Below are 23,505 nucleotides of genomic sequence, written 5' to 3'. Positions count from 1 at the left end.
ATAGATTGTGGAATATTGGAACATTGGGAAATGGGAATATTGGAATATTGGAATTTTTGATTATTGGAATACTGGAATATTTCAATCTTGAAATATTGTAATGTGGAATATTTAAATACTGGATTGTGGGAATAATGGAATATTGAAATATTGGAATATTGGAATATGAAATATTGGAATATTAGAATGTGGAATATGGGAATATGGAATATTGGAATGTTGGAATATTGGAATATTGGAATATTGGAATGTGGAATATTGGAATATTGGAATGTTGGAATGTTGGAATATTGGAATATTGGAATATTGAAATATTCCAATATTGGAATGTTGGAATGTCAGAATATTGGAATGTTGGAATATTTGAATATGGAATATTGGAATAATGAAATATTGTAATATGGAATCCTGGAATATTGGAATAGGAAATATTGGAATATTAGACTATGGGATAATAGAGTATTGGAATGTTGGAATATTGGAATATCGGAATATTGGAATAGTGGAATAGGGGAATATTGGAAAGTGGAATATTGGAATATTGGAATATTGGAATGTGGAATATTAGAATATTGGAATGTTGGAATATTGGAGTATTGGAGTGTTGGAATGTTGAATATTGGAATATTGGAATATGGAATATTGGAATATTGGAATATTGGAATGTTGGAATATTGTAATATTGGAACATTGGAATGGGGAATATTTGAATATGGAATATTGGAATATTGAAATATTGGAGTAGGTAATATTTGGATACGGAACATTCAAATATTCAAATATTGCCTCAGAACACCAGCACAACACAGATGAATTATCCCATGTTGTCTCCAGGGTTCGTGGATGAGAGTCCTGATCCAAGAGGGGCCAAGGTGACCCAGGCCAAGCTCTGGGGGAAACAGAGAATGTCCTGGCTGTATCCAGCGAGCTGCCAGCTCAGCAATGGAGCACAGCACAGGCTCAGTCTCCCATTGCTCCCACAGAGGCAGCTGGCACTCTAACACGTGCTGAAAATATCTGGAAAAGCACGAGAAGAGCTTTCTGCTGTGGAAAACACTGTTTGGATAAGTTACTGGGCATTGTGGCTGGAGGGACACTGATAATGATGATGTTCTTTGCCGGAATCTGGTACTGCTGGAAGAGGAAATGGTGAGTGTTTTGCTGACTTCTGCCTCAAAAAGTTTCTTTTAAGCCTGATGATAGGAAACATTGCCATTGAGGCTGCTATGGAGTTGTGCATGGTCAGTGGTTGTCCACATAACTCTGCTGAGGGTTCTGCTGCTGCCCAGTGCTTTCATTGGCCTCCCAATTGCTGGGCCTTGTCCTGGGGAGCCGCTGGGGCTGCAGCCAGTGCTGGCTCCCGCTGAGGCTGCGTGGCCAAGAGCAGCCCCAGGAGCAGCGGGCAGAGGCAGAGCAAGGTGGGGAGGAGAAAGAGCGGGGACCAGATTGCCCTTGAAAGGCAGAGGCGCTCTGGGGCTGCTCCTGGCCGGGGACCCTGCCCAGAGCCATGCCCTGCTGGCCGGGGCCTTGAGGGGCAGCTGTCCAGCTGGGCCAAGCTGTGCCAGCAGCTCCAGCCGTGCTGGGGAGCCTTGCCAGCTCTGGGCCCTGCTGGGCACGAGGCTCCCTGTGTGCCAGGGGCAGCTGGGGCCTCAGACACTGCTCTCTCCACAGGCGTGTCCCCGCAGAATCAGGAGACCAGACAAAGCCATCAGTTGGAGACACTATGACCTGTCAGCCACCATCCTCAAGCCAGTGTTCATTGTCCCTCTCAGAGGTGCCTTACCAGCTTGTTGCTCTGCCAGCATCACCACCTGGAAAAGAACCCTCTGTCTCCAAAGATGCTTGTGTCCAACCAGGACTGAAGGTGGCCCCCTCCTGCCAGGGAGGGGCTTGACTCCAGCAACACCTTTGGGCTTCAGCTCTGGTGTCTGGGTGGTACCACCAGCACTGGCAGAGCTCCTTGTCTGGCACAGCCAGGGCTGGGCAGGTGCCTGGCACCGTGTTCCTGGGACCAGCAGCTACTATGTTTGTTTTTCATTTTGCTAGATTTAGTAATAATTTTCATAGAAAGAAATCCCAAAATATTTCTTTACTTTTTCCCTAGTACTTTAGGATTTTTCAAAGTAATTCTAGAATTCTGAAAAGCTTCAAACATTTTTACACTTCTAGAATAAAAAATAAAATTGCATTTAATTGCTACTCTTTACTCTCGGAAGTAAGATACATTCAAGACACCCAACCTACTGCAGAGTCTCTTTTCCCACTGGAGATTTTTAGCTAGTCACAACCAAATTATGCAAAACCCTTTCTGAGATATTTTCTAGGATATCTGACAAGCTCATCTCTTTGTCTTCAGAGGGAGACTTTGAGCACAGTGGGAATTTCTGAAAGAACTCCCTCAGTTCTAGAGCAGGGGGTTCTCTGAGCTTCCTGCCACTTTGCTCTGCCCCGATCCTGCCCTGAACCCTTTCCTGCAGGTGATGTGGGGCAATGGAAGTGCTGTAAAACACAACAGCTCTGCCACACCCATTCAGCAACATTGGAGAAGCTTTATGGCCTTGTTTAAATTAGGCTGTTGGCTTCTCTAAACACAAGTTTTGGTTTCGAATAATATGTTTCACCCAGCACCAGAACTGATGCTCCCTTTCTTGTGGAGGCTAAACTCGCATGGGCTTTAAAAGCTTTCTGGCCAGCATAAGGCCTGGAAAACCATTTCATGGAGCCATTTAGTATTGAAAGTAACCCAATCTATGTGTCAAAAGAAATGCTGGAGCCCACTAGAGTATCCATCCAGGGCATATCTTTCTCCCACCCCCACCTCTTCCTCCATGACTTCCAAACAGCACCTTTGACAGTTCTTTTCTCCAGAAGCCAAGCCATACATTTTTTCTGGGGGAGAAAAAACAAAAGTATATGGTCTATGATATCCTCATCATCATCACAATGAACTGCAAATTAGTTAAATGACATCAACAGCTCAGACTATGGAGTTACTTCTCAGAGTGCAACACTGGCTTTACTATCTCTTGAAACTGCAGATGTGCTACAGTCTTTAAAATCAGTTTGATGCAGACGTAACTTTGGAGTCAAGCACAGCAAAAATCAAATATAGGTGCCTGGATAATTTTCCCTGGTGTGCAAATATTCATGGTATTGCAGTAATTAGTGGAGACTCAGGGCAGGACAGGTGCCCACTGACCTCACAGCTCCTGCCCCTTCACAGCCACTGGCTCTCAGAGAGCAGCCCCAGCCCTGCACTGCTGTTCCAGAAACACAAACACAGGGAATGCTGTCTGGCATGAAAGGGGAAACAGAGGTCAGCTTTTCGGTGCTCCATTCCCTTGCCTTAAAATTCTTACATATTACTTTTGATTTAAAATCCCACAGAGTTTACTTTTTTTTTTTTGTTTTTTACTTGGGTGTAAAGGAAGAAAACACAGTGTGATCCTTGGGATGGGAAAGGGAAAAGAAGGGTTATCCCTAAAAAGAACAAACAAGATGCTTCAGCTGATGAAGTTGGGAAGTGAGGGGCTGCGAGCTTTAGATTTCCTCTGAGCATTTCATGTCACTCATTCAGACAAACTATGTCTTTAATAAAAACCAAACCCTGGCCCTCTGATAAAAGCCTGATTTCAGTTGTGACCAAGATAAATGCAGACATGGAACAGAAAACAGTGTTGGATTTAGACTCAGCTAAATCACCTAAAAGCAAAACCCTCACAGTTATTGTAGCCACTTGGGAATATGTCTCTTAACTTAGAATTAAATAATGAAAAATGTCTCTTTTCCTAAAAAGACAGTTCTATTGTCATGTAATAAAGAGCAGATGTCAAAAAGGATTTCAAAGACTTGGTAAAAAAAAAAATATTAGGAAAACTGCATTGCTCTCCCTGACTTTGCCAGAGCTGCTCCAGTCCCCCCCGCCCCCAGCAAACATGATGTACATGTGTTGTCACTTTGCTTTAATTTGGGAGCACAGTCCCTGGGAGCTCCAGCATGTCCTGAGCAGGGAATCTCTTCCCAGCAGCAGGGAATTTCCTGGAGCGCAACTGGCAAAGGGCCAGCTCTTCTGAGGAGGAATGGCAGGCCAGATGTGATGGGAAATTTATCCCAAGGGATAAAGCATGAGCAGAGCCGCGTGCAGGGGACAGGGCCGGACGTGCACGGGCTCTGGGCAGCCCCAGCTCTGCTCCTCCTCATCCTGCAGGGACACTGGGGGCTGGGGCAGGAGCCAGGACACTCCCACGCAGAACCAGTGGCGGGATCCTCAGCACATGTGCCACAGCAGCCTTGCTCGGGCTTCAAGGAGCATCCAGTCCAGTTTGCCCTGCTGAGCAACCAGCTCTTTTCTTCAAGTGTTTAAACCACAACACTGGGTTCAAGGCTCATGTGCTATTTTACTAGAGCACAGACTTGCAGCCAACTGTTTATCTGGTGTCTGGCTTAACTGCTGATAAAGACTTGGCTGATGTTTGTATAATCTGCCATTAATAAATACAATTTATGACAGTCTCGGGCAAAGACACAACGACTGCTGGCTCTGTTAATGGTGTGTGCAGCACTGGCCAGGAATTTGGTCTGAACAGAGACAAGTCTTAATTCATTTCTTGTCTTAATTGCTTGGGATTTAGGTCAGACCCAAGGCAAAAGACAGTGTAAATCTAAAGGTTCCATGTTAGAACTGCCAGGCTTTGCTAATATGAGCTCAGTTGCTTTAATACAACCCAATACTGCACTTAATAATCCCAGTGCTGTGTCTAAAGCAAACTCTGGCTGCAGTAACCACACTCCAGCCCAGTGGCAAACCCTGAACATGGCAAGATGTAAGTCTGTAAGTCTGAGTTTCACTCTGCTCACCAGGAGTAGCTCTGAGGTGCAGCAGGACAGAGCACAGCTCATAAACACCTTCTCAGGACTGGAGGCATGGAGATCAGACGCAAACAAAACCTCTCACACTGGGCACTCCAGAACTTGTCTGCTGCCCCCTCACCCTTGTCCTTGTGCTTCCCCTTTGCCCAAGCCCAGCTCAGGGCCAGCCCCAGCCCCAGATGGTGAGCACCCTGCTGCAAACTCTGCAAGGACAAACACATGCCAGCTACAAAACAAAATATACAGGAACAACTTTAGCTTCCATTCATGCCTGACCTGACAGAATTAATTAAAGGAAATAAATTGATTTGGCAAATTCTGGCATATTGAAAATCAGCATAATGCAAAGGTGTGGCCCTGGCACAGGATGCCCAGAGCAGCTGTGGCTGCCCCATTGCTGGCGGTGTCCAAGGCCAGGTTGGTAAGGGCTTGGAGCAGCCTGGGACAGTGAAAGGAGTTCCTGCCATGGCACTGGATAGGATTCAAGGTCCCTTCCAACACAAACCATTCTGAGATTCTGTTATTCTATAGCGCATTACATTTAATAGGTTTTAAATTTACACTTGCAATTAATGTAGTGTGTACAAACCTGATCCTTATGGAAGCTGTGCATATTTAAAAGAACCTATATTTAAATGTGCATATATTTTATAATTCCAATTCATCCTTTGAAAAATTCCATGGCCCTATCTGAAAGCCAAGGGACATTTCTTTTCAAGATCTGTGATGAATGAGATCCAGACTTGGGACTGTTTCGTAAAGTATCATCCATGCCAAAATCCTCATCCAAAGAGAAATTTCAAGAACAATTATGAGGATTCTAACTATCAAATACCTAGTTCTGCTTTATTTAAAGCAAAAGAGAAATTTATAAATGCATAGATAAACCACTTAAAAATTATAAATCAAAAGATATTAAAAGACAGACACCTAAAATAATTTCTAAAATATTACTAAATGAGTGATTTTTGTTTGATATTTTCAGCTTCTAAACAATACCACTGTGATTTAGTGCTAAAGGATCCCAATGTGTTTACTCATGTTAACTTGGAATTTAATAATCAGAGTTTAAATCCTCTAGACCCCGACCTCCCCATGCCCAGCTCCAGCCATTCCCTGGGTGCTGTCCCTTTCCCAGGGAGCAGAGATCAGAGCTGCAGCCCCGGGGAGCTCTGACCTCAATCTTCCTGCTCCAGCTGAGCAAACCAACTGCCCTCAGCTGCTCCTCATGTGCTTTCCCATCCAGACCCTCCACCAGCCAAAGCTAAGCTCTGAGTTTTACATGGTCTTCCAGGGTTGCTCTGCTGCCCTCGAGGCACTGAGCAAGGAGCTCAGGTGTTCACTGACACCTGGGGCAGGGCAGCACAGCTGCCTTTGGGCACCAATTCAGCTCAAAGCAGAACCTGAGCACATGGCACCACTGTCACAGTGACAGTGCAAAATGCAAAAATCCATTTCATCCAAGATGAAGTTGTTATATATGTGATTCGTGCTAATTAAATTGCAACAATATTGGCAAAATTCTGGCCTCATATTAATCAAAAATTGTATTTAATTGCTATAAAGCAAAAAGAGATAAAGGAAATGATTAAACAAAGCAGGAAAATCATCTGCCAGATGCTAGGTGGGAGGCAGGATAGGAGGAGTATAGGTCTAAGAACAAGTGTCTAGAAATAGGATTTCGACCTTGAAGTGGGCCAAATTGGGATGATTCCAAAGCATTGGTCACTGGGCTGAGGACTCTTGTGGGAATATATATTGATTATATAACTCTAAGCTCAGTGCCCCTGCGCCACCTGAGAGGTCAAACAGCAAACACTGAGGAAGACTCAGAGCCTTCATCAGAAACAAGACCCCGAAAGGAGAGACCCCTGATCACTGGTGGCACATGCAACACAACACAGTGACCTAGATTTGAGGGATAGAAACTAGGAGGAGCTTTCTAGAAGATTCTGTATTAATATGTATTAGTAAACAGTATATAAATGAGATTTCAGCTTGACTGATTTGGTAAGCAGTGAGAGGAAAGGCCTTACCCCAGTCAGGGATTTCCTGGTCAGTTTTGCTTATGCTTTATTCAACTGAACCATTGGACCTCTGTTATACTGAAATTGCTGCTGAATTTTGTATTTACTCAAATTTATATAACTCATATATTTTAATTGTATTCATTTATATACAATTACTATTATAAATAAATTACTGCTAAATTTAACTTTGTGCTTTGATTAATTGGACAAAATCGAACACATGCAATAGTCATTTATAACAAAGTTAAGGTAACCCCCATCATTTGCATTTTACACTTGCAGTGATTCATTTCCCCAGCAATAACGGGGCAGTGTCCTCAGGCACCTCCTGCACAGCCCTTGGCAACTCAGGGCAGGTGTGCTTCAGAGAGCAACCGAGGTGCTTAACATGCACTAAAATAAGCCCAGAGTGACCAAATATTTTCAGAAATTTCAGTCCCAGCCAACACATTCTGATGTCTCACTTCCAAGGTTAGAACTTTTACTTTCTTTAAGATGCCACGAGGACACAGAGACCAGTGTGAGCACAGTGCTGCTGCAGGAACAGGACAGGCATGGACAAGCCTTCACCACATGGAGAAGCTGCTGGGAGGCCCAGAATGTGCAATGTTCTAACTCTGCTTCCCAAGATTGTCTTGAAATAAAAGAACATAAAAACGTTGTACCTGTTCAAAAGAACATTCTCAGCAGTGGAGACTGCTGAAACCAGCTCAAATGGAGCACATCTTGAATAAGTGGGGTCTAGGGGATCCAGCACATCATAGAGTCATAAATGCTGAGTGTACTGAGACTCCATGGAACATCAGTGCCCTTTTTTACTATAAAACTACTGTATTATCTGTGGTTTTGGGTGAGAAAATGTCCTGGTTTGAAAGGACAGGTGTCTGCCAGTAAAGGCAGAAATTTCCCTTTGAAATAGAGACATTGGTTCCACTCCCCCCAAGTATTATAATTGATTGAATCAAGGACACCTGAGGCATCGTGGCCCCATCGAGCTAGGAACACTTCTCCCGTGTGTTGCAACACGAGTGCCCTCCGGAAGCACGAGAGGCCCCTCTGGGAGCCGCTGCCACCGACCCCTTTTGTCTAGAGTCATCAGAGATCCTGGGTGTAACCTGGCCAGCTCCATTGGCATGATAATGGGAAAAATTCTTTCAATTGACCCAGTAATAGAAAAACACTCAACCCCCCAACATTATCCACCCTGAATGTTTTCCATGCCAACATGCTACATCATATTGAAACCTTTAAATCATATACATACATGCAGTTACAGGCACAATATCATAGAGAGTTCACCCTAGAACAAGGTCCCCTTGGGATATGCATCGGGTGTCTCCATCCTTTTGCATCACCCACCAAGTGCAACTTGGTCCTTGAGCGAAAACCAGCCCACGAACAGGATTGTCTTTGCTGGAAGCAGAGTTCACCCAGACAGTTTTTCCTAACATGCCTCTCAGGTGTACCACTGGAACCTTATCCCCATCTGGTGCTCCCAAGGGCTCTGATTGGGCAGGGCCTGCTCGGTTAGTGGAACCTCGGCTATTCACTAACCATGTGGCCTTTGGTAGATTGATCTCCCAGTTGTTGAATATCCTCCCACCAAGTGCCTTTAAGGTGGTTTTAAGCAGACCATTGCACCGTTCGACTTTCCCAGCCGCTTGGTGCATGGTAGGGAATATGGTACACCCACTCGATGCCATGTTCTTTAGCCCAGGTGTTTATAAGGCTATTTTTGAAATGAGTCCTGTTGTCTGACTCAATTCTCTCAGGGGTGCCATGCCTCCAGAGGACTTGCTTTTCCAGGCCCAGGATGTTGTTCCGAGCAGTGGCGTGGGGCACAGGGTAGGTCTCCAACCATGGTCAGCGTGCAGCGCTTGCCTTAGTGGGTCTGAGGCAGTGTGATGTAGTCAATCTGCCAGGCCTCTCCATACTTATATTTGGACCATCGCCCCCATACCAGAGGGCTTCACCCGCTTGGCTTGCCTGATGGCAGCACAAGTGGCCCCATCGAGCTAGGAACACTTCTCCCGTGTGTTGCAAATCTAAGTCTATCTTTGAGACCTCTATCTGTGCAGCCTGATCTACCTGCTCATTGTGCTGGTGTTCTTCACTAGCCCGACTCTGGGGAACATGGGCATCCACATGACGGACTTTCACAGGTAGCTTCTCTACCCGAGTGGCAATGTCTTTCCACTCATCAGCAGCCCAGATTGGTTTTCCTCTACGTTGCCAATAAGCCTTTTTCCACCTTTCCAGCCAACCCCACAGAGCATTGGCTACCATCCACAAATCAGTGTAAAGGTGGAACTTTGGCCATTTCTCTCTCTCAGCAATGTCCAAGGCCAGCTGACCACCTTTGAGTTCAGCAAGTTGACTCGATCCACCTTCTCCTTCAGTAGCTTGTGCAACCTGTCGTGTGGGGCTCCATATAGCTGCTTTCCACTTCCGGTTCATCCCCACAATGCGGCAGGAACCGTCGGAGAAAAGGGCGCAGAATGTTTTATCTCCTGGCAGCTGGTTGTACGGTGGAGCTTCTTCAGCCTGGGTCACTTGCTTCTGCTCCTCTTCATCAGCGAGACCAAATCTTCACCTTCTGGCCAGTATATAATTATCTCCAAAATCCCAGGGTGATTCGGGCTGCCAGTACGGGCTCGCTGCATGATGAGGGCAATCCACTTGCTCCATGTGGCATCAGTGGCACGGTGGGTAGAGGGAACCTTTCCTTTGAACATCCACCCCAGCACTGGCAGTCAGGGTGCCAGGAGAAGCTGTGCTTCCGTGTCAATTGCCTCTGAGGCAGCTTGAACTCCTTCATAGGCAGCCAAGATTTCCTTCTCTGTGGGAGTGCCATTGGCTTCAGAACCTTTGTAACTTCTGCTCCAGAATCCCAGGGGTTGGCCTCGAGTCTCACCAGCCACCTTCTGCCAAAGGCTCCAGGACAGACCATGGTTCTTGGCTGCAGAGTAGAGCACATTCTTTACCTCTGGTCCTGTCCTGACTGGGCCAAGGGCCACTGCATGAGCGATCTCCTGTTTGATCTGGGCGAAGGCTTGCTGTTGTTCGGGGCCCCAGTGGAAATCGTTCTTCTTGCGAGTGACCAGGTAGAGAGGGCTCACAATCTGACTGTACTGAGGGATATGCATTCTCCAAAAGCCTATGGCACCTAGGAAAGCTTGTGTTTCCTTCTTGCTTCTTGGTGGAGACATTGCAGGGATCTTATTGATGACCTCAGTGGGACCTGGCGCTGTCCATCCTGACACTTCACTCCCAGAAACTGGGTCTCTCAGGCAGGTCCTTTGACTTTGATCTTTTTAATGGTGAAACCGGCTCCCAGCAAAATCGGGATGATCTTCTCTGCTTTCTCAAATACCTCCATTGCCATGTTCCCCCACACAATGATGTCATCAATGTACTGCAAATGTTCTGGAGCCTCACCCTTCTCCAGTGCAGCCTGGATCAGTCCGTGGCAGATGGTGGGGCTGTGCTTCCACCCCTGGGGCAGTCGGTTCCCGGTGTACTACATGCCCCTCCAGGTAAAAGCAAACTGAGGCCTGCACTCTGCTGTCAAAGGGATGGAGAAGAATGCATTTGCTATGCCAATGGTGGCACACCACCTTGCTGCCTTGGACTCCAGCTCGTACTGGACTTCCAGCATGTCCAGCACGGCAGCGCTCAGCGGTGGAGTCACTTCATTCAATGCCCGATAGTCCACAGTCAGTCTCCATTCTCCATTAGATTTCAGCACAGGCCAGATGGGACTGATGAAGGGTGAGTGGCTCTTGCTGACCACCCCTTGGCTGTCCAGCTCATGGATCATCTTGTGGATGGGGATCACAGCATCTCGATTTGTCCGGTACTGCCGGTGGTACACTGTCATGGTGGCAATTGGCACCTGTTGCTCTGTCACTTTCAGGAGTTTTACTGCAGAGGGGTTTTCTGACAGTCCAGGCAAGGTGTTCAACTGCTTAATGCTCTCTGTCGCTACAGCAGCTATTCCAAAAGCCCACCTGAACCCCTTTGGGTCTTTGTAGTAGCTGTTCCTGAGGAAGTCTATGCCTAGAATGCATGAAGCCCCTGGGCCAGTTACAATTGGCTGTTTCTGCCACCCCTTCCCTGTCAGGCTCATCTCAGCTTCCAGCAAAGTGAATTCCTGTCATCCCCGTCACCCCAACAATGGAAACAGGTTCCTTCCCCCACATGTTCTGATGGTATCAGGGTGCATTGTGAACCAGTATGAACTAGCACTTTATGTTTCTGTGGCTTTGATGTGCCAGGCCATTGCACCCACACTATTCAATAGATCCTGTCATCCCATGCCTCTCCCTGGCTAGAGGCAGGGCCCCTCTAGCCCTGGTTATTATTTCTTCCCTGGCTATACATAGTGGAGGTTCCTTCCAGGGGATCTGAAAGATCATCCTCCCTTCTGTAGTACTCTGCACCTTGCTTGTGGGAGGTTGAGGCTGCCTTCATTTTAGCGTGGTTCTCTCGGTTAGCATTTCCATCCCTGAGCTGATGCACCCATGTTGCCAGAACAGAAGTGGGTTTCCCATCCCATTTTCCCATGTCTTCCTCATGGTCTCGCAGGAAGAACCACAGGTCAGCTCGTGAGGTGTACCCTCTCTCCCTAGCTGGGGGGCATTGGGATCTAAGTTTGGGACCTGTGACTCACACTGGTGCTGCACTGATTGTCCTTATCTCCTCCCTTATTTCCTCCCTCATCTCCCCTCTCAACCCTCTCTTTCTTTTTGCCTCCTCTTAGACCTCTTGGAGGTCCCTGACCACAGCAGAGACATTGGTCTGCATTTGGCCATTCACCATACTCTCCAAATATCTGAGTTTGTTGACAACAGAGGGTCTCAGTGATATTCTCAACCTCTGGCTCCCTTGCTGGCTGTGAGGACCCTCCTTGCTGATCCTCATTATCTAGGTGCCTTGTTTTAACGTTAGATTTTCTAGTTTCCACAGGGGCAAGTGCTGCAGGATGCAGCTGCCCCTGTGATCCAGCTGGAACATGGACAGATGTAACATCTATGGATTCCACTGCAGCACCATCGACTCTCCCTCTTTAGGGCAGGGGGAGTGTTTCTCACCAGCTGGGGAAAGGTGCTCCTCCAATATCTGACCCATGTCCTGCATCTCCCTCAGCAGAACCCCCACCCATTCCGGGTGGTTCCTCTCTGCGGTGGGCTCTGGGGCAGCGTTAGGCTGTGGGGCAGGGTCAGGTTCTGGAGCAGCACCTCTAGTCCCTGGGGCAGGGGCAGGCTCTGGGGCAGCACCTCTATTTCCTGGGGTAGGTATCAGGGTTGCTATCCAAGCCAATATTCCCTTGTCTCTGAATGCTAAACAGAACAGGCCTAGCAGCAACACCAGCCACTGTGTGATATCATTAGCATTTAAAGCAGATCTGAAATCCTTGAAAACTGGTGGGGTAGCCTCAAGAAAATGGGTGATGGGTTGGGAGAAAATTTCCCTTGCATTCATTTCCTCACGGTAAATACCATGATTGAAATCACCCCAGAAACACGCAGTTAAAGTACAATAGCTCTGGATCCATGTGGCCACTTTCCAAAAAAAATGAAAATATCATGAATTCCTGATATAATCAATCCACCAAACGAATCGGATAATAGCTACAGTAACTTTGGTGAGAGGGCCCATATTCAAATAAGGGCTTGCAAATGGGACAGAGATAACATCTGTGGCCACATGGAGCCCAAGCCAGATTAAACTGGACAACATGTTTCCACCCGAAAGCTGTTATTCCTGTCTTAACTCTCCTCTCAATGCCCTCTGTCCCACCTGGGTGGCCAAAATCTGTCCTGGTTTGAAGGACAGGCATCTGCCAATAAAGACAGAAGCTCCTCTGTGAAAAATAGAGAATTTAATTCCGCTCCCTCCCGAGTGTTATAATTGTTTGAATCAAGAACTCGAGATAAGGGGGTAGCAATAACAGCTCTTTACTAGTATATCTAACTGTACAAGCAGAAACAACAGCAGCTATTAAAATTACCACCAAAACAGAACAAACAGCTCATTTCCAGTCCTTTCTTTAGGTGCAGACACACTCGGCCTGTGCCTGTCCCCGGTGATGTAACACGTGGCAGAGCCGGCACAGCTGCGGGGAAGCAGGCGGGAGGGGCGGCAGTGGCCGCGCTGTGTCTCAGGTGGGAGCGGGCTGGAGGGGCAGCTCCTCGCTCACCGTTTGCGTCCTGTTGGTTGGCTGTGTCCTCCAAGGTAGGAGGCTGGAGCGGGGGAGATGTAGGGGCAGTTGACTGCACAGCATCTGCCTCCCCTGTGTCCCGACCGTGAGTGCTGCAGGTGGCAGTTCCTCCTCCACCGAGCTCCCTGCATGAACGCAGTCGCCCCCTCCCCTTCCTCCCCCCGGAAACCAGCCCCCACCTACCCCTTGGTCCACAGTCCTCAAAAGATCCTGGGCGTACCTGCCAGGCTCCGTTAGCATGATAATGGGAAAAAATCTTTAAACTAGGACCAAAAAACCCACATCCCCAAAAGTGGGGTAATGTTTTTTGTTTGAGATTCCCACTATATTATTTGGTGGGTTTAGGAACATTTCAGCTTCTCTCTTCTATTAACTATTCTGCCCAGTCAAGAAGCAATGAAGTCACAGCAAGTTTGAAACCATTGGCCAGAAATTGCCCTTGTGTGCTTTTCCCCAAACTTCCCAGGACATGCTGAACAGCTTCTTTACAAAATGGAGTGTCAGCAAGCTGATTACAGCTGGCTTGGGATGGTACCTAATGACCCGGAAATGCAGTGAAAAAAAACAAGAGTGCTGGAAATGCTTTCTGAAAGACTGTCAGGAATTTGTTTTGGGCCTTTCTTGAAGCATTACCATGTTGAGTTCTGTCATTGTGTGTCTGAGGGGTAACTTCAGCTCTCTGTAGATCTGCACCCTTACTTTGGCCTGGAAGACTCCCAGATCTCCTACAGACCCCAGCCAAGGAAATGCACAAGCAGCTTCTCATTTCCCCCTGGCTACATTTTACAAGGTGTTTTGGAGACATTCAATAAGCCACAAGCAGAGATTCTAAAACTCCCTTGTGTCCCAGCACTGTGATTTCACAGGCACTTTTGGACAGACTCTGACTGTAGCACCTGTAGTGCTGCAGTTGTGATTCCAGCTGCTGAATGCATCCTTGCAGATGTGGCACCTCGTTAGCTCTCACTTCCAGCTCCTTCACTTTGCCAAGACTGTTCAGGACAGCGTGTCTGGCCTCTTCCACCTTCCCCCTCATCCCCGCCTGCACCATCCTCAGGTTACGGTTGCAATCCTCCAGGCTGACCAGAGCTTCCTGAGAGCTCTTCAGCTCCTTCTCCAGCTCCTGACTGAACCTGATGGCCTCTTCAATCTGCCCATCCCTGAAGCTTTGCATGAGCTCCATTTCCTTCAGGACACTTTGGAGGCACTTGGTCTGGGAGTGCTTCTGTCTTAATGGTCTCTTACTCCCTATGAAGCAGGATCCTTCTTCTTTATGGCTGGCATGGCTCTTCTCAGTCCCACCTGTAATGACCAGGAGCACAAAGCACGGAGAAATTGATGTGTTTTCATTAACATTGAAAGTGGGTGGATGGTGCTTAGTTGGGCTTTTTTAAAAATCAACCTAGTTGATCAGCAACTAAAGCTACTTGACCTTTGCCAAATACTGAGACAAGGAAACAATCTCTGGTAAGTAGTTTTCTACACCTAGCTATACATTTAATTTTCAATCTGCTCACTCTATGTTATTGCACAAATTCCTGCATAGCTTGAATGTCATTATTATGGGCTGTACTCTGGAATCAAGCAGAGGGCTGAAAAAGATATTTCCATTGAAGTTCTGTTCACAGCACCTGGGGGTGTTCTGGAGCTCTCCTCTTTGTTGTTTTGATTCTTCCTGGGACCTCTGACTGGTGGCTTCATGTTTGCTGCTGATTTCCTTTGCATTTTTAAAATGAAAATGGTCAAAGTGTCTTGGACATGCCTTGCTGGACATTGTGAAGAGGAACAGTCCTCTACTGCAAGTGTCACAGGTGGAGCAGAGATCTGGGAGTGCTGTGTTAGAACCAAATCAGACTCGTCAGACCTGCCAGAACAATTGGTCCATGCTGCCCTTCACTGCTTAGCCTGTTCCACACTATTTCATGCCAGAGTAATTTCACTGCTGCTAAGTGTGGATGTGTTTTGCTGGAGCCAGCACAGCAGAACCAGCAAGAACCAGCCCCAGAATTAATGGGGCTCTGCAGAGGAGCCCCAGACCATTCATCAGCCTGCCCACAGAACTGGCTCCAACTCTGAGCCCTTGTCACTACAGTCCAAAGAAAACATACTTCTAATATTTCTGAGGCACTTAGGACTGAGGCAATGCATGTTCTTGTGCAGATGAGAATCCAGAAGTTCTTTCTTACTTCAGGAAAAACCCAGCAGTGGTGCATATCCAGCACCTGGTATCAGCACATTGCGGCTGCACGTGCAGGAGAAGTAGCAGCAGCAGCATTGTTTGTACCCGTGGCTTTGTTAAGCTGAACTCCCCCACACTCTGAACAGTGCTCATCACAAACAGATTTAATGGCACACCGGCGCCATACATTTCTCCTAAAAGTCTCCCTTTGCTGAAAAGTTAATGGCGAGCATGAACGAGCAACTTGGGTCTCAGCCAGGAGGCGGAGGGGTCAGAAACACTGACACTCCTGGAGCAGCATCTCTCCTGCAGCGCTCGGGGCCACCCGAGCCGCCCCCGGAGCGCGGTGCGGGAGCCGCCCCGGACTCACCTGCAGCGCCAGGCACCGCGCAGCGCTGCTCCGCAGGGCGGCCCGCATGTCCTCCAGCAGCTCCCGCAGGCTGCCCTTCTCCTCGTGCAGCTCGGCGATGCGCTCCTCGGGCCGCTCCAGCGCCACCATCTCCTGGCAGCGCTCTCGGGAGCGGGGCCCCGGCGGCCGCCGCTCGGGCTGGGCGGGGCGGGCGCGGCTGCGGCGGCGGCTGCGCGGGCGGATCTGGCTCTCGCTGCGCTCGCTCTCCCGGCCCAGCGCAGCCGCGGCCTCTCACGGGTGCTGAAGCGGCCGCGGAGCCGCGCGTGGAAGTGGCGGAAGGTGAGCTCGGCCGAGAGCCCGTCCCGCAGCCCCGGCAGCGCTCGGGCTCCGCCGCCTCCTGCGGCCCCGGCACCCGGCACAGCGTGCGGAACTCCTCGCCGGGGATGCTGCCCGCCCGGCGCAGTGCAGGCGCTGGAAGATCTCCTGCAGCTGCTGCTCCAGGCCGGCGGCCAGCACGACGCTCTGGTTCTCCACGCCGCGCTCCAGCCCGGAGCGGCGGGCGAGGGCGCCGAGCAGCCGCTGCGTGCGCCGGGCCGGCCGCCCGTAGGGGTCCCAGCCCTCAGGCGGCTCCATCGCGCCCGCCCGGCCCGCGGCGCTGCCCGAGCATCCTGAGCGCCGCCCAAGGTCTGAACACGCTGCCAAAGCCAGGCGGTGCCAACAGGCTCCGGTAACAGCCCCGGCACGGCGTGGTGAGGAGCCGGGTCTGGGGGCCATGCAAGGAGTCCTGTCAAGAGCAAATCGTTCTAATATTCCCTCTAGGACATAAAAGGAGCAAACCAGTGCAGCTGATATGTGAGGAAAAAGAATTCAAGTCCAAACGCTGTTTGGTACAGGTTTGGGTTTCTTTTGAGTCAACTAATCCTAATAAATAGTTGCTCCCATATGCTGGGGATTCTCTGTGTGATATATGATATAATGTAATTCGTGTAAAGTTTTAAATTATTGTATAATAAACAATGTTTTCATGAATAAAATAATAAAAAAACTTGAAAACCAAAAGCTGCGAAGGGAGGAATAAATATTTCTTAATCGCTGCACTGTTACTGCCAACAAAAGCTGAAGAGCTGTGATTAGCAAAGCAATAGACATAGCGGGTGGAGATGGCTCTGTCCAGAGAACAGCCAAACGATAAGAGCCCAATAAGCACCACGATGAAGATAAGCTGGGGCATGGGGAAAAATACATCTAAATGCCAGTTTGCAGTAAACCAAGACCTGCAAGTTGCATCTGAATACCACATTCTCAAAAACCAGAACCAGCTTTCATCAGAATTCATCATTGTGGTAAAAAGTCGTAGCTGAAAACCATAAAACAACATTGCTAGAAGAGTTAAAAAGATTGTTGCTTACCTTATCGTTCTATCCACTCATTCGTTTGTTGGTTCTTTGATCAAGTTGTTATGTTCTTTTCCCCAGTTAAATGTGTAGTCCCTATGTAATTCAAACCCTGATTTATTGTATTTCCCCTATCCCAGTTACTTCCTCCTTCCGCCCTTCCCCTTACCTCATTTCGGGCCTTACCATTTCCGCCCTTTCCCTTACCTCATTTCCGGCCTGCTGCTGCCTGCCTATCAAGTTAGCCACACCCTATATGTAAATCTCCAGAAGTTTCCCAGTACCACCATTACTGGAAGTTGTTGTTGAAGAAAAGATTCACAGAAATAGTCAACCAACACCAAACCCAAGTTCACAGATCATCTAAACTAACAAGCCAAGTCACCTGCAATATGTCCTTTGTAACTGTTTAATCACCGCAACCTAAGGGCAGTTAAGAAGAATGACACCCCCAGACCAATGAGCCACTGTTGAGATCTTGGACGTGTCCGTGAGGCTGACACTCCCATCCCTACATTCGTCGGGATCAGCAGGACCTTCTCCCGGCGTTGCCTGGCAGCAGCAGCAGCAGGCGTAGGGCCTACTCCCTGTGACCCCCTATTAAAGGCCTTGGCCCTGCTACATTCACGACAGTCATATCCCAAAATACAGTTTTCTCCATCCAAACGCAGGAAAAGAAAACCACATGAATATGTGGAACAAAAAAAAAAACAAAAAAAACCGACAAAGACCTCCACTCCAGGCTAAAAAACTGTATACAAGCTAAGCTGAACAACGAAGTTTTGTGAACGGGGGGGGGATCTGATGTAATAGAGCTCAGATCAGAGTGTGTTCAGCTGGTGCGGAGCCTGGGTTCAGCGCTGTCCCTGTGTTTGATTGTGGTGATTGAGGACCGTATTTTGGTTGCAAAATAAATATCGCTTCTTTTAATCATATTTAATTCACCTTCATCTCGTTTTTATCTAAAACATCTGCAAATAGGCTTTGATGGGAAATCTCTGACAACCTTTGGTTTTGCTCTTGAAGATAAGTTGAGCAACAGAGTAGCTTTGGTGAGGAATGGAGAATTGTTTGTATCTCAGTATTTCCTCAGGAAAAGCCCTAAATTTTAGTACAGGAAGAAGGAAAGACAAAGGTTTAAAAGCCTTCTCTTCCTGAAGGGACACACTTCCAGAGGAGTCTGTGAGGAGAAATCCCCTCAGCCACTGCCAGGGCTGTTTGCCTCCTCTGCAGGCTCAGTATTCTGGGAGTTCCACAAGCCTCAGCTGCCACTGTACTTTCCTCTGAATATTTCTTGTTGTGCAGTACACAGGGAGAATATTTTGTGCTAGATTCTCCTCTGGGCTTTGAGGTGAATCTCAGTAATAGTGATAATTTTCATGTCCAGATGTACTTTTTGTAGATAGTAAGGGAAAGGGAAGAGGTACCATGGAAAATTAATTGCTCAAAGTGTGAGTGCCCAGCCACACTGAAAATAAAGTTTGAATTGAAAAATTATATTTTTATTTTTTTCTCTCGACAGGTGGGGTAAAACATGCCGAGCTAAACAAGTTCTTTGAAGAGATTTAGCCAGCACCCAGCTGTATGAAAATCAAAACAGCAAAGGATGAGACAGGGCATGGGAAGAATTTTCAGCTCTTCCTCTTGAAGGTAGAACAGTATGAAAACTGCCTCTGGATGTTACCCATAGGTAGCAGCTGTTATTAGCAGGGAAGAGCAGATGCCCCAAGCTGTTGGTGGCCCAAGTGCTGAGTGGCTGGCCCAGTTTAAGTCCTAGCGGGACCAGGGCAGCTGGCTGGGCAGGGGAGGAGGTGGGGGAATCTTGGGAGGCTTCTGCTTTACAGCCGGGCTGGGGGGCCGTGGGGGAGGCACAGAGGGCTGGTGCTCTGCTTTCCTGGGCGGCTGCTGCTGCTGAGGCCGTGTCTGAGAGAGGTCAAACCAGGTGGTCCTTGGGCTCTCTGGGGGTGAGGGGGAGTCGCGCCTTCTCGGCCGGAATGCTGGAGCTGCAGCAGGATGACTGTGGAGAGAGCAGTGTCTGAGGCCCCAGCTGCCCCTGGCACACAGGGAGCCTCGTGCCCAGCAGGGCCCAGAGCTGGCAAGGCTCCCCAGCACGGCTGGAGCTGCTGGCACAGCTTGGCCCAGCTGGACAGCTGCCCCTCAAGGCCCCGGCCAGCAGGGGATGGCTCTGGGCAGGGTCCCTGGCCAGGAGCAGCCCCAGAGCGCCTCTGCCTTTCAAGGGCAATCTGGTCCCCGCTCTTTCTCCTCCCCACCTTGCTCTGCCTCTGCCCGCTGCTCCTGGGGCTGGTCTTGGCCACGCAGCCTCAGTGGGAGCCAGCACTGGCTGCAGCCCCAGCTGCTCCTCGGGACAAGGCCCAGCAATTGGGAGGCCAATGAAAGCACTGGGCAGCAGCAGAACCCTCAGCAGAGTTATGTGGACAACCACTGACCATGCACAACTCCACAGCAGCCTCACTGGAAATGTTTCCTATCAGCAGCTTTTAAAAGATGCTCTTTGAGGCAGAGATCAGCAAAACACTCACTGTTTTCTCTTCCAGCAATACATGATTCCAGCAAAGAACATCATCAGGATCAGTGTCCCACCAGCCACAATGGCCATTAACTTAGCCAAACAGTGTGTTCCCTGGCAGAAATTTCTTCTCATGCTTTTCCAATTACTTTCAGCTTGTGTTGAGGTGCTGGCTGCATCTGTGGGAGCAATGGGGAGCCTGAGCCCATGCTGTGTTCCATTGCTGAGCTGGAAGCTCACTGGATATAGCCAGGATATTCTCTGTTTCCCCCAGAGCTGGGCATGGGGCATCTTGGCCCCCCTTGGCATAGGGCTGCTCCTTCCACAAACCCTTGAGACTGCATAGGATAATTTCTCTGTGTTGTGCTGGTCTTATCTAGGGATAATTTCTCTGTGTTGTGCTGGTCCTATCTAGGCAAAATTTTTCAAAGACATGGAGAAGGACAGTGAAAATGCCGAGGGTTCCGGAGCTGCTTCAGGACCCACCCTTTCCCAAACAGCTGCCCTTTCTCATCTACGCAACGGCCAGGAAATTTCAGGGGATCTCAGGGTGTGCATGGCCCATGGGACACTTTGGGATCCCTGTGAGCTGATGCCAAAGGCCTTCCTGCAGAGGCTGGGGAGAAGCTGCAGCCAGGCCAGGCTGGGAAACAGCCCTGCAGGGTGTGACAGCAGCAGCGGGGCAGCGAGGCTGCCATGGATCCCTTCCCGCTGTGCCGGGCACGGCGTGTCCAGATGTGCAGGGAAAGCCCCCAGCTGCTGAGTGTCAGGAGAAGGCTGAGGGAAATGCACCCACCACGGCGTCTCTCCGGATCACTCAGCATCTGTTCCAGAAGTCTGTCGGACTCCAGCGATTTCTTGTCTGCTATGTCTGGGTTGTTCCAACTAGGAGGGCCTTAATGGAAAATAGTTCCATTTCTCATTCAGGCTGCAGTGGCAGTGGGTGCAGTGAGTGCTTCAAGGCACTCCACCAGCTCTGCCTTTCGCTCAAGAGCAGGGGCAGAGGCAGCACGTGCCTCCAGTGGCCACACACTGGGATGGAAGAGCCTCTTTCAGGGCAGTCAGCAGAGAAAAGATGCACTGGAGCTGCCAGCAGCTCTGAACCCAGCCCATGCCATGTCCAGGGCTTGGGAGTGGCAGCAGGAACAGCTCAGGCTGCCTGAATCCAGCCAAGGAGGCACACAAGGCACAGCCCTGGGCCCTTTCCTTCCCTCTCTTGATCTTATGTGTGGATGCACAGAGCACACCGGAGGAGACACTGGCATTGCACATGGGAAGAGCATCGACCGCTAAATGCTTCTTCTTCCAACTGACAGAGATCCTGTGGAATCACCCAGGGCTCCAGAAGGGAGCAGGGCAAGTTTTCCAGAATCCCTGAACGCTGAGATGATCTTAAGTGAAGCGGCACCTGAGTGAGCCCTTGCCACACTGAGAACTATTTTACTGTGAGGAAAGGGATGCCGAGAAATTGCCTCCATGAAATCTCAAATGATCGAAACTCTCCTCCATCCAAGCTGCTGGATCAACATTCTCAGCCCTCTCATCTAGAAGGGAGCACAGATCAGAAGCATTTCCATGGTGTGCTAGGATCCCCTTGATCCTTAGGGAGGGAACTGGGCTATGCAGTCAGGTTGTGTAAGGCTGTGTTAGCCAGATGAGAATGAACATAGCCAACACTGCAGAGGGGTCTAGGGAACTCCGAGCTGGCTCACAGGCTGGCTGGCTGGCTTTGAAGCCTCTGGAGCTCATTCCCCTGGGAAAGGGAGCTTGTGCACCAAGGTCCCTCCTGCTGCAGCTGCTCCTGGAGCTGCCCTGAGTGCCCAGAGGCCCAAGGCACAGGAGCAGCCCCGAGCAGGAGCCCTGCCATGAGCCCAGGGCCACAGCCAGCCCTGGCTCCCGACTGGGCAGGGGCTGCACTGGGTCCTGACAGGGCCTGACTGTGTCCCCTGGGGCTGGGGCAGCTGTCACGGGGCAGGGAGGCTCGGGGCTGGCAGTGGCTGCTCAGGGCTGGCTTGGGCCCGGGTCCCTGGAAGGAGCCACTGCCCAAGCAGCTGCGCTGCCCCCGGGCTCTCCTCCCGGCCCTCTGGGCTTTGTTGGGTGGCACAGCCTGTGCCAGGGGGGCCAATGTGCCCCAGGCCCCAGCTCTGGGGGAACAGAGAGCGTCCTGGCTGTATCCAGAGAGCTGCCAGCTCTGCAGTGGAACACAGCACGGGCTCAGACACTCCATTTCTCCCACAGATGGAGCCAGCACGTCAACACATGTTCTCAATTTCCAGAACGGCCTCGGAAATGGTTTCTGTAAGGATACATGCTGCTGGCTAGTGTTCATTTCAGTCCTGCTTCATTTGGAGCTTGTCATCATTTTATCCTGCTATGGAGCTTGGCCTCACTGGAAGAGAAACTGGTGAGTGTTTTGTTGCTCTCCCCCTCAAACTGATTCATTTTCTGGCAGCTGTAGACAGGAAACATTGCCACTGAGGCTGCTGTGGAGTTGTGCATGGTCAGTGGTTGCCCACATAACTCTGCTGAGGGTTCTGCTGCTGCCCAGTGCTTTCATTGGCCTCCCAATTGCTGGGCCTTGTCCCGGGGATCCGCTGGGGCTGCAGCCGGTGCTGGCTCCCGCTGAGGCTGCGTGGCCAAGACCAGCCCCAGGAGCAGCGGGCAGAGGAAGAGCAAGGTGGGGAGGAGAAAGAGCGGGGACCAGATTGCCCTTGAAAGGCAGAGGCGCTCTGGGGCTGCTCCTGGCCAGGGACCCTGCCCAGAGCCATCCCCTGCTGGCCGGGGCCTTGAGGGGCAGCTGTCCAGCTGGGCCAAGCTGTGCCAGCAGCTCCAGCTGTGCTGGGGAGCCTTGCCAGCTCTGGGCCCTGCTGGGCACGAGGCTCCCTGTGTGCCAGGGGCAGCTGGGGCCTCAGACACTGCTCTCTCTACAGGAATGATTCTCCCCATTCTCAAGACCAGCCAAAAACTTCAGCCTGGATGAACTGGATCTGTCATCTTGCATCTCCATGCACATGTGCCTTTTCCATGCAACAGCTGCATTACCAACTAATTCCTGTACACATGGTGCCACCAGGACGCATAACAGGACTCTCTGTTGGCAAAGGGACTGGCCCCTTCCTTTAGCCAGGGCAAGAGTTGGGGCCCTGCAGCCCAGGCAGAGCCTGAGTCCAGCATCACCTTTGGCTTTCACCTCTGGTGTCTGGATGCCACCAGCAGCACTGGAAGAGCTCCTTGTCTGGCACAGCCAGGGCTGGGCTGGCTGCAGCTGGGCACAGGACTCCTGAGACCAAAAGACACCTCATGTTATCTTTGTTTTTCACTTTCAAACACAGAGAATTTTTTTTTGCGGGTCTGCAGGAGCAGCAGCAGGCAAAGCCCATCCCTCGGGGGCCATGGTCAGAGCCCATCCCTCGGGGGCCATGGGCACAGCCCAGCTCTCGGGGGCAATGGACAGAGCCCATTCCTCGGGGGCCATGGGCACAGCCCATCCCTCGGGAGCCATGGGCAGAGCCCATCCCTCGGGGCCAGCGGGGCCTCTGCAGTCTCTGTGCCCTGGTCTGGCCGGGTCCTGAGGCCGGGCCGGGCCAGGTCAGGGTCCCGGTGGGGAAGGGCCGCGGCCCCGCGCTTCGATGGGGCTGCCATCAGCACTGGAGGCCCAACAAGGGCCTCGCTAGCCCTGGCCCTGTTCTGCAGCCAGTGACACATTCACAGCCACGGCTGCTCTGAGGCACAGGAGACACCGGGGTTACAAATGAGGCCGTGGCTGCTCCCACTGAGGACTCCATGCAGTGCCCAGTTGCCTCAAGCACATGGGGAATCCAGCACACCATGAAAAGTCTTCTGATCTGTGCTCCCATCTAGACTGGGATCAAGTCATGGATTGACTGGAAGTCCTAGCCAGTCACAATGTGAAGATCGTGGTGCATGCTGAAGG

The 23,505-nt window shown here is 50.1% G+C and overlaps 3 protein-coding genes and 2 long non-coding RNA genes across 5 annotated transcripts in view; 3 read left to right on the top strand and 2 right to left on the bottom strand.

The window, feature by feature from the left end:
• LOC306807327 (EF-hand and coiled-coil domain-containing protein 1-like) overlaps window positions 1–16,325 on the bottom strand; it is a 56,317-nt gene extending 39,992 nt beyond the window's left edge. Inside the window, 6 exon segments of the mRNA XM_079316799.1 lie at window positions 14,019–14,415; window positions 14,418–14,424; window positions 15,672–15,928; window positions 15,931–16,023; window positions 16,026–16,103; window positions 16,106–16,325. Of these exon segments, the coding sequence (XP_079172925.1) occupies window positions 14,019–14,415; window positions 14,418–14,424; window positions 15,672–15,928; window positions 15,931–16,023; window positions 16,026–16,103; window positions 16,106–16,283 (1,010 nt within the window). The 5' untranslated portion in view covers window positions 16,284–16,325.
• LOC306807345 overlaps window positions 1–22,899 on the top strand; it is a 31,367-nt gene extending 8,468 nt beyond the window's left edge. Inside the window, exons 2-3 of the long non-coding RNA XR_013775702.1 lie at window positions 984–1,149; window positions 22,502–22,899. This is a non-coding gene — a long non-coding RNA (uncharacterized lncRNA). The remainder of the gene's footprint in view (window positions 1–983; window positions 1,150–22,501) is intronic.
• Window positions 1–23,505, top strand: part of LOC306807319 (uncharacterized protein) — a 180,597-nt gene that overhangs the window by 19,795 nt on the left and 137,297 nt on the right. The window lies entirely within an intron of this gene.
• Window positions 1–23,505, bottom strand: part of LOC306807336 — a 186,822-nt gene that overhangs the window by 39,432 nt on the left and 123,885 nt on the right. The gene's annotated exons all lie outside the window — the stretch shown is intronic.
• Window positions 1–23,505, top strand: part of LOC306807333 (EF-hand and coiled-coil domain-containing protein 1-like) — a 43,392-nt gene that overhangs the window by 10,362 nt on the left and 9,525 nt on the right.

The sequence above is a fragment of the Erithacus rubecula genome (assembly GCF_903797595.1).
Source record: "Erithacus rubecula genome assembly, chromosome: 13".
Lineage (NCBI taxonomy): Eukaryota > Metazoa > Chordata > Aves > Passeriformes > Muscicapidae > Erithacus > Erithacus rubecula.
This window is presented reverse-complemented; position numbering and strand designations above follow the sequence as displayed.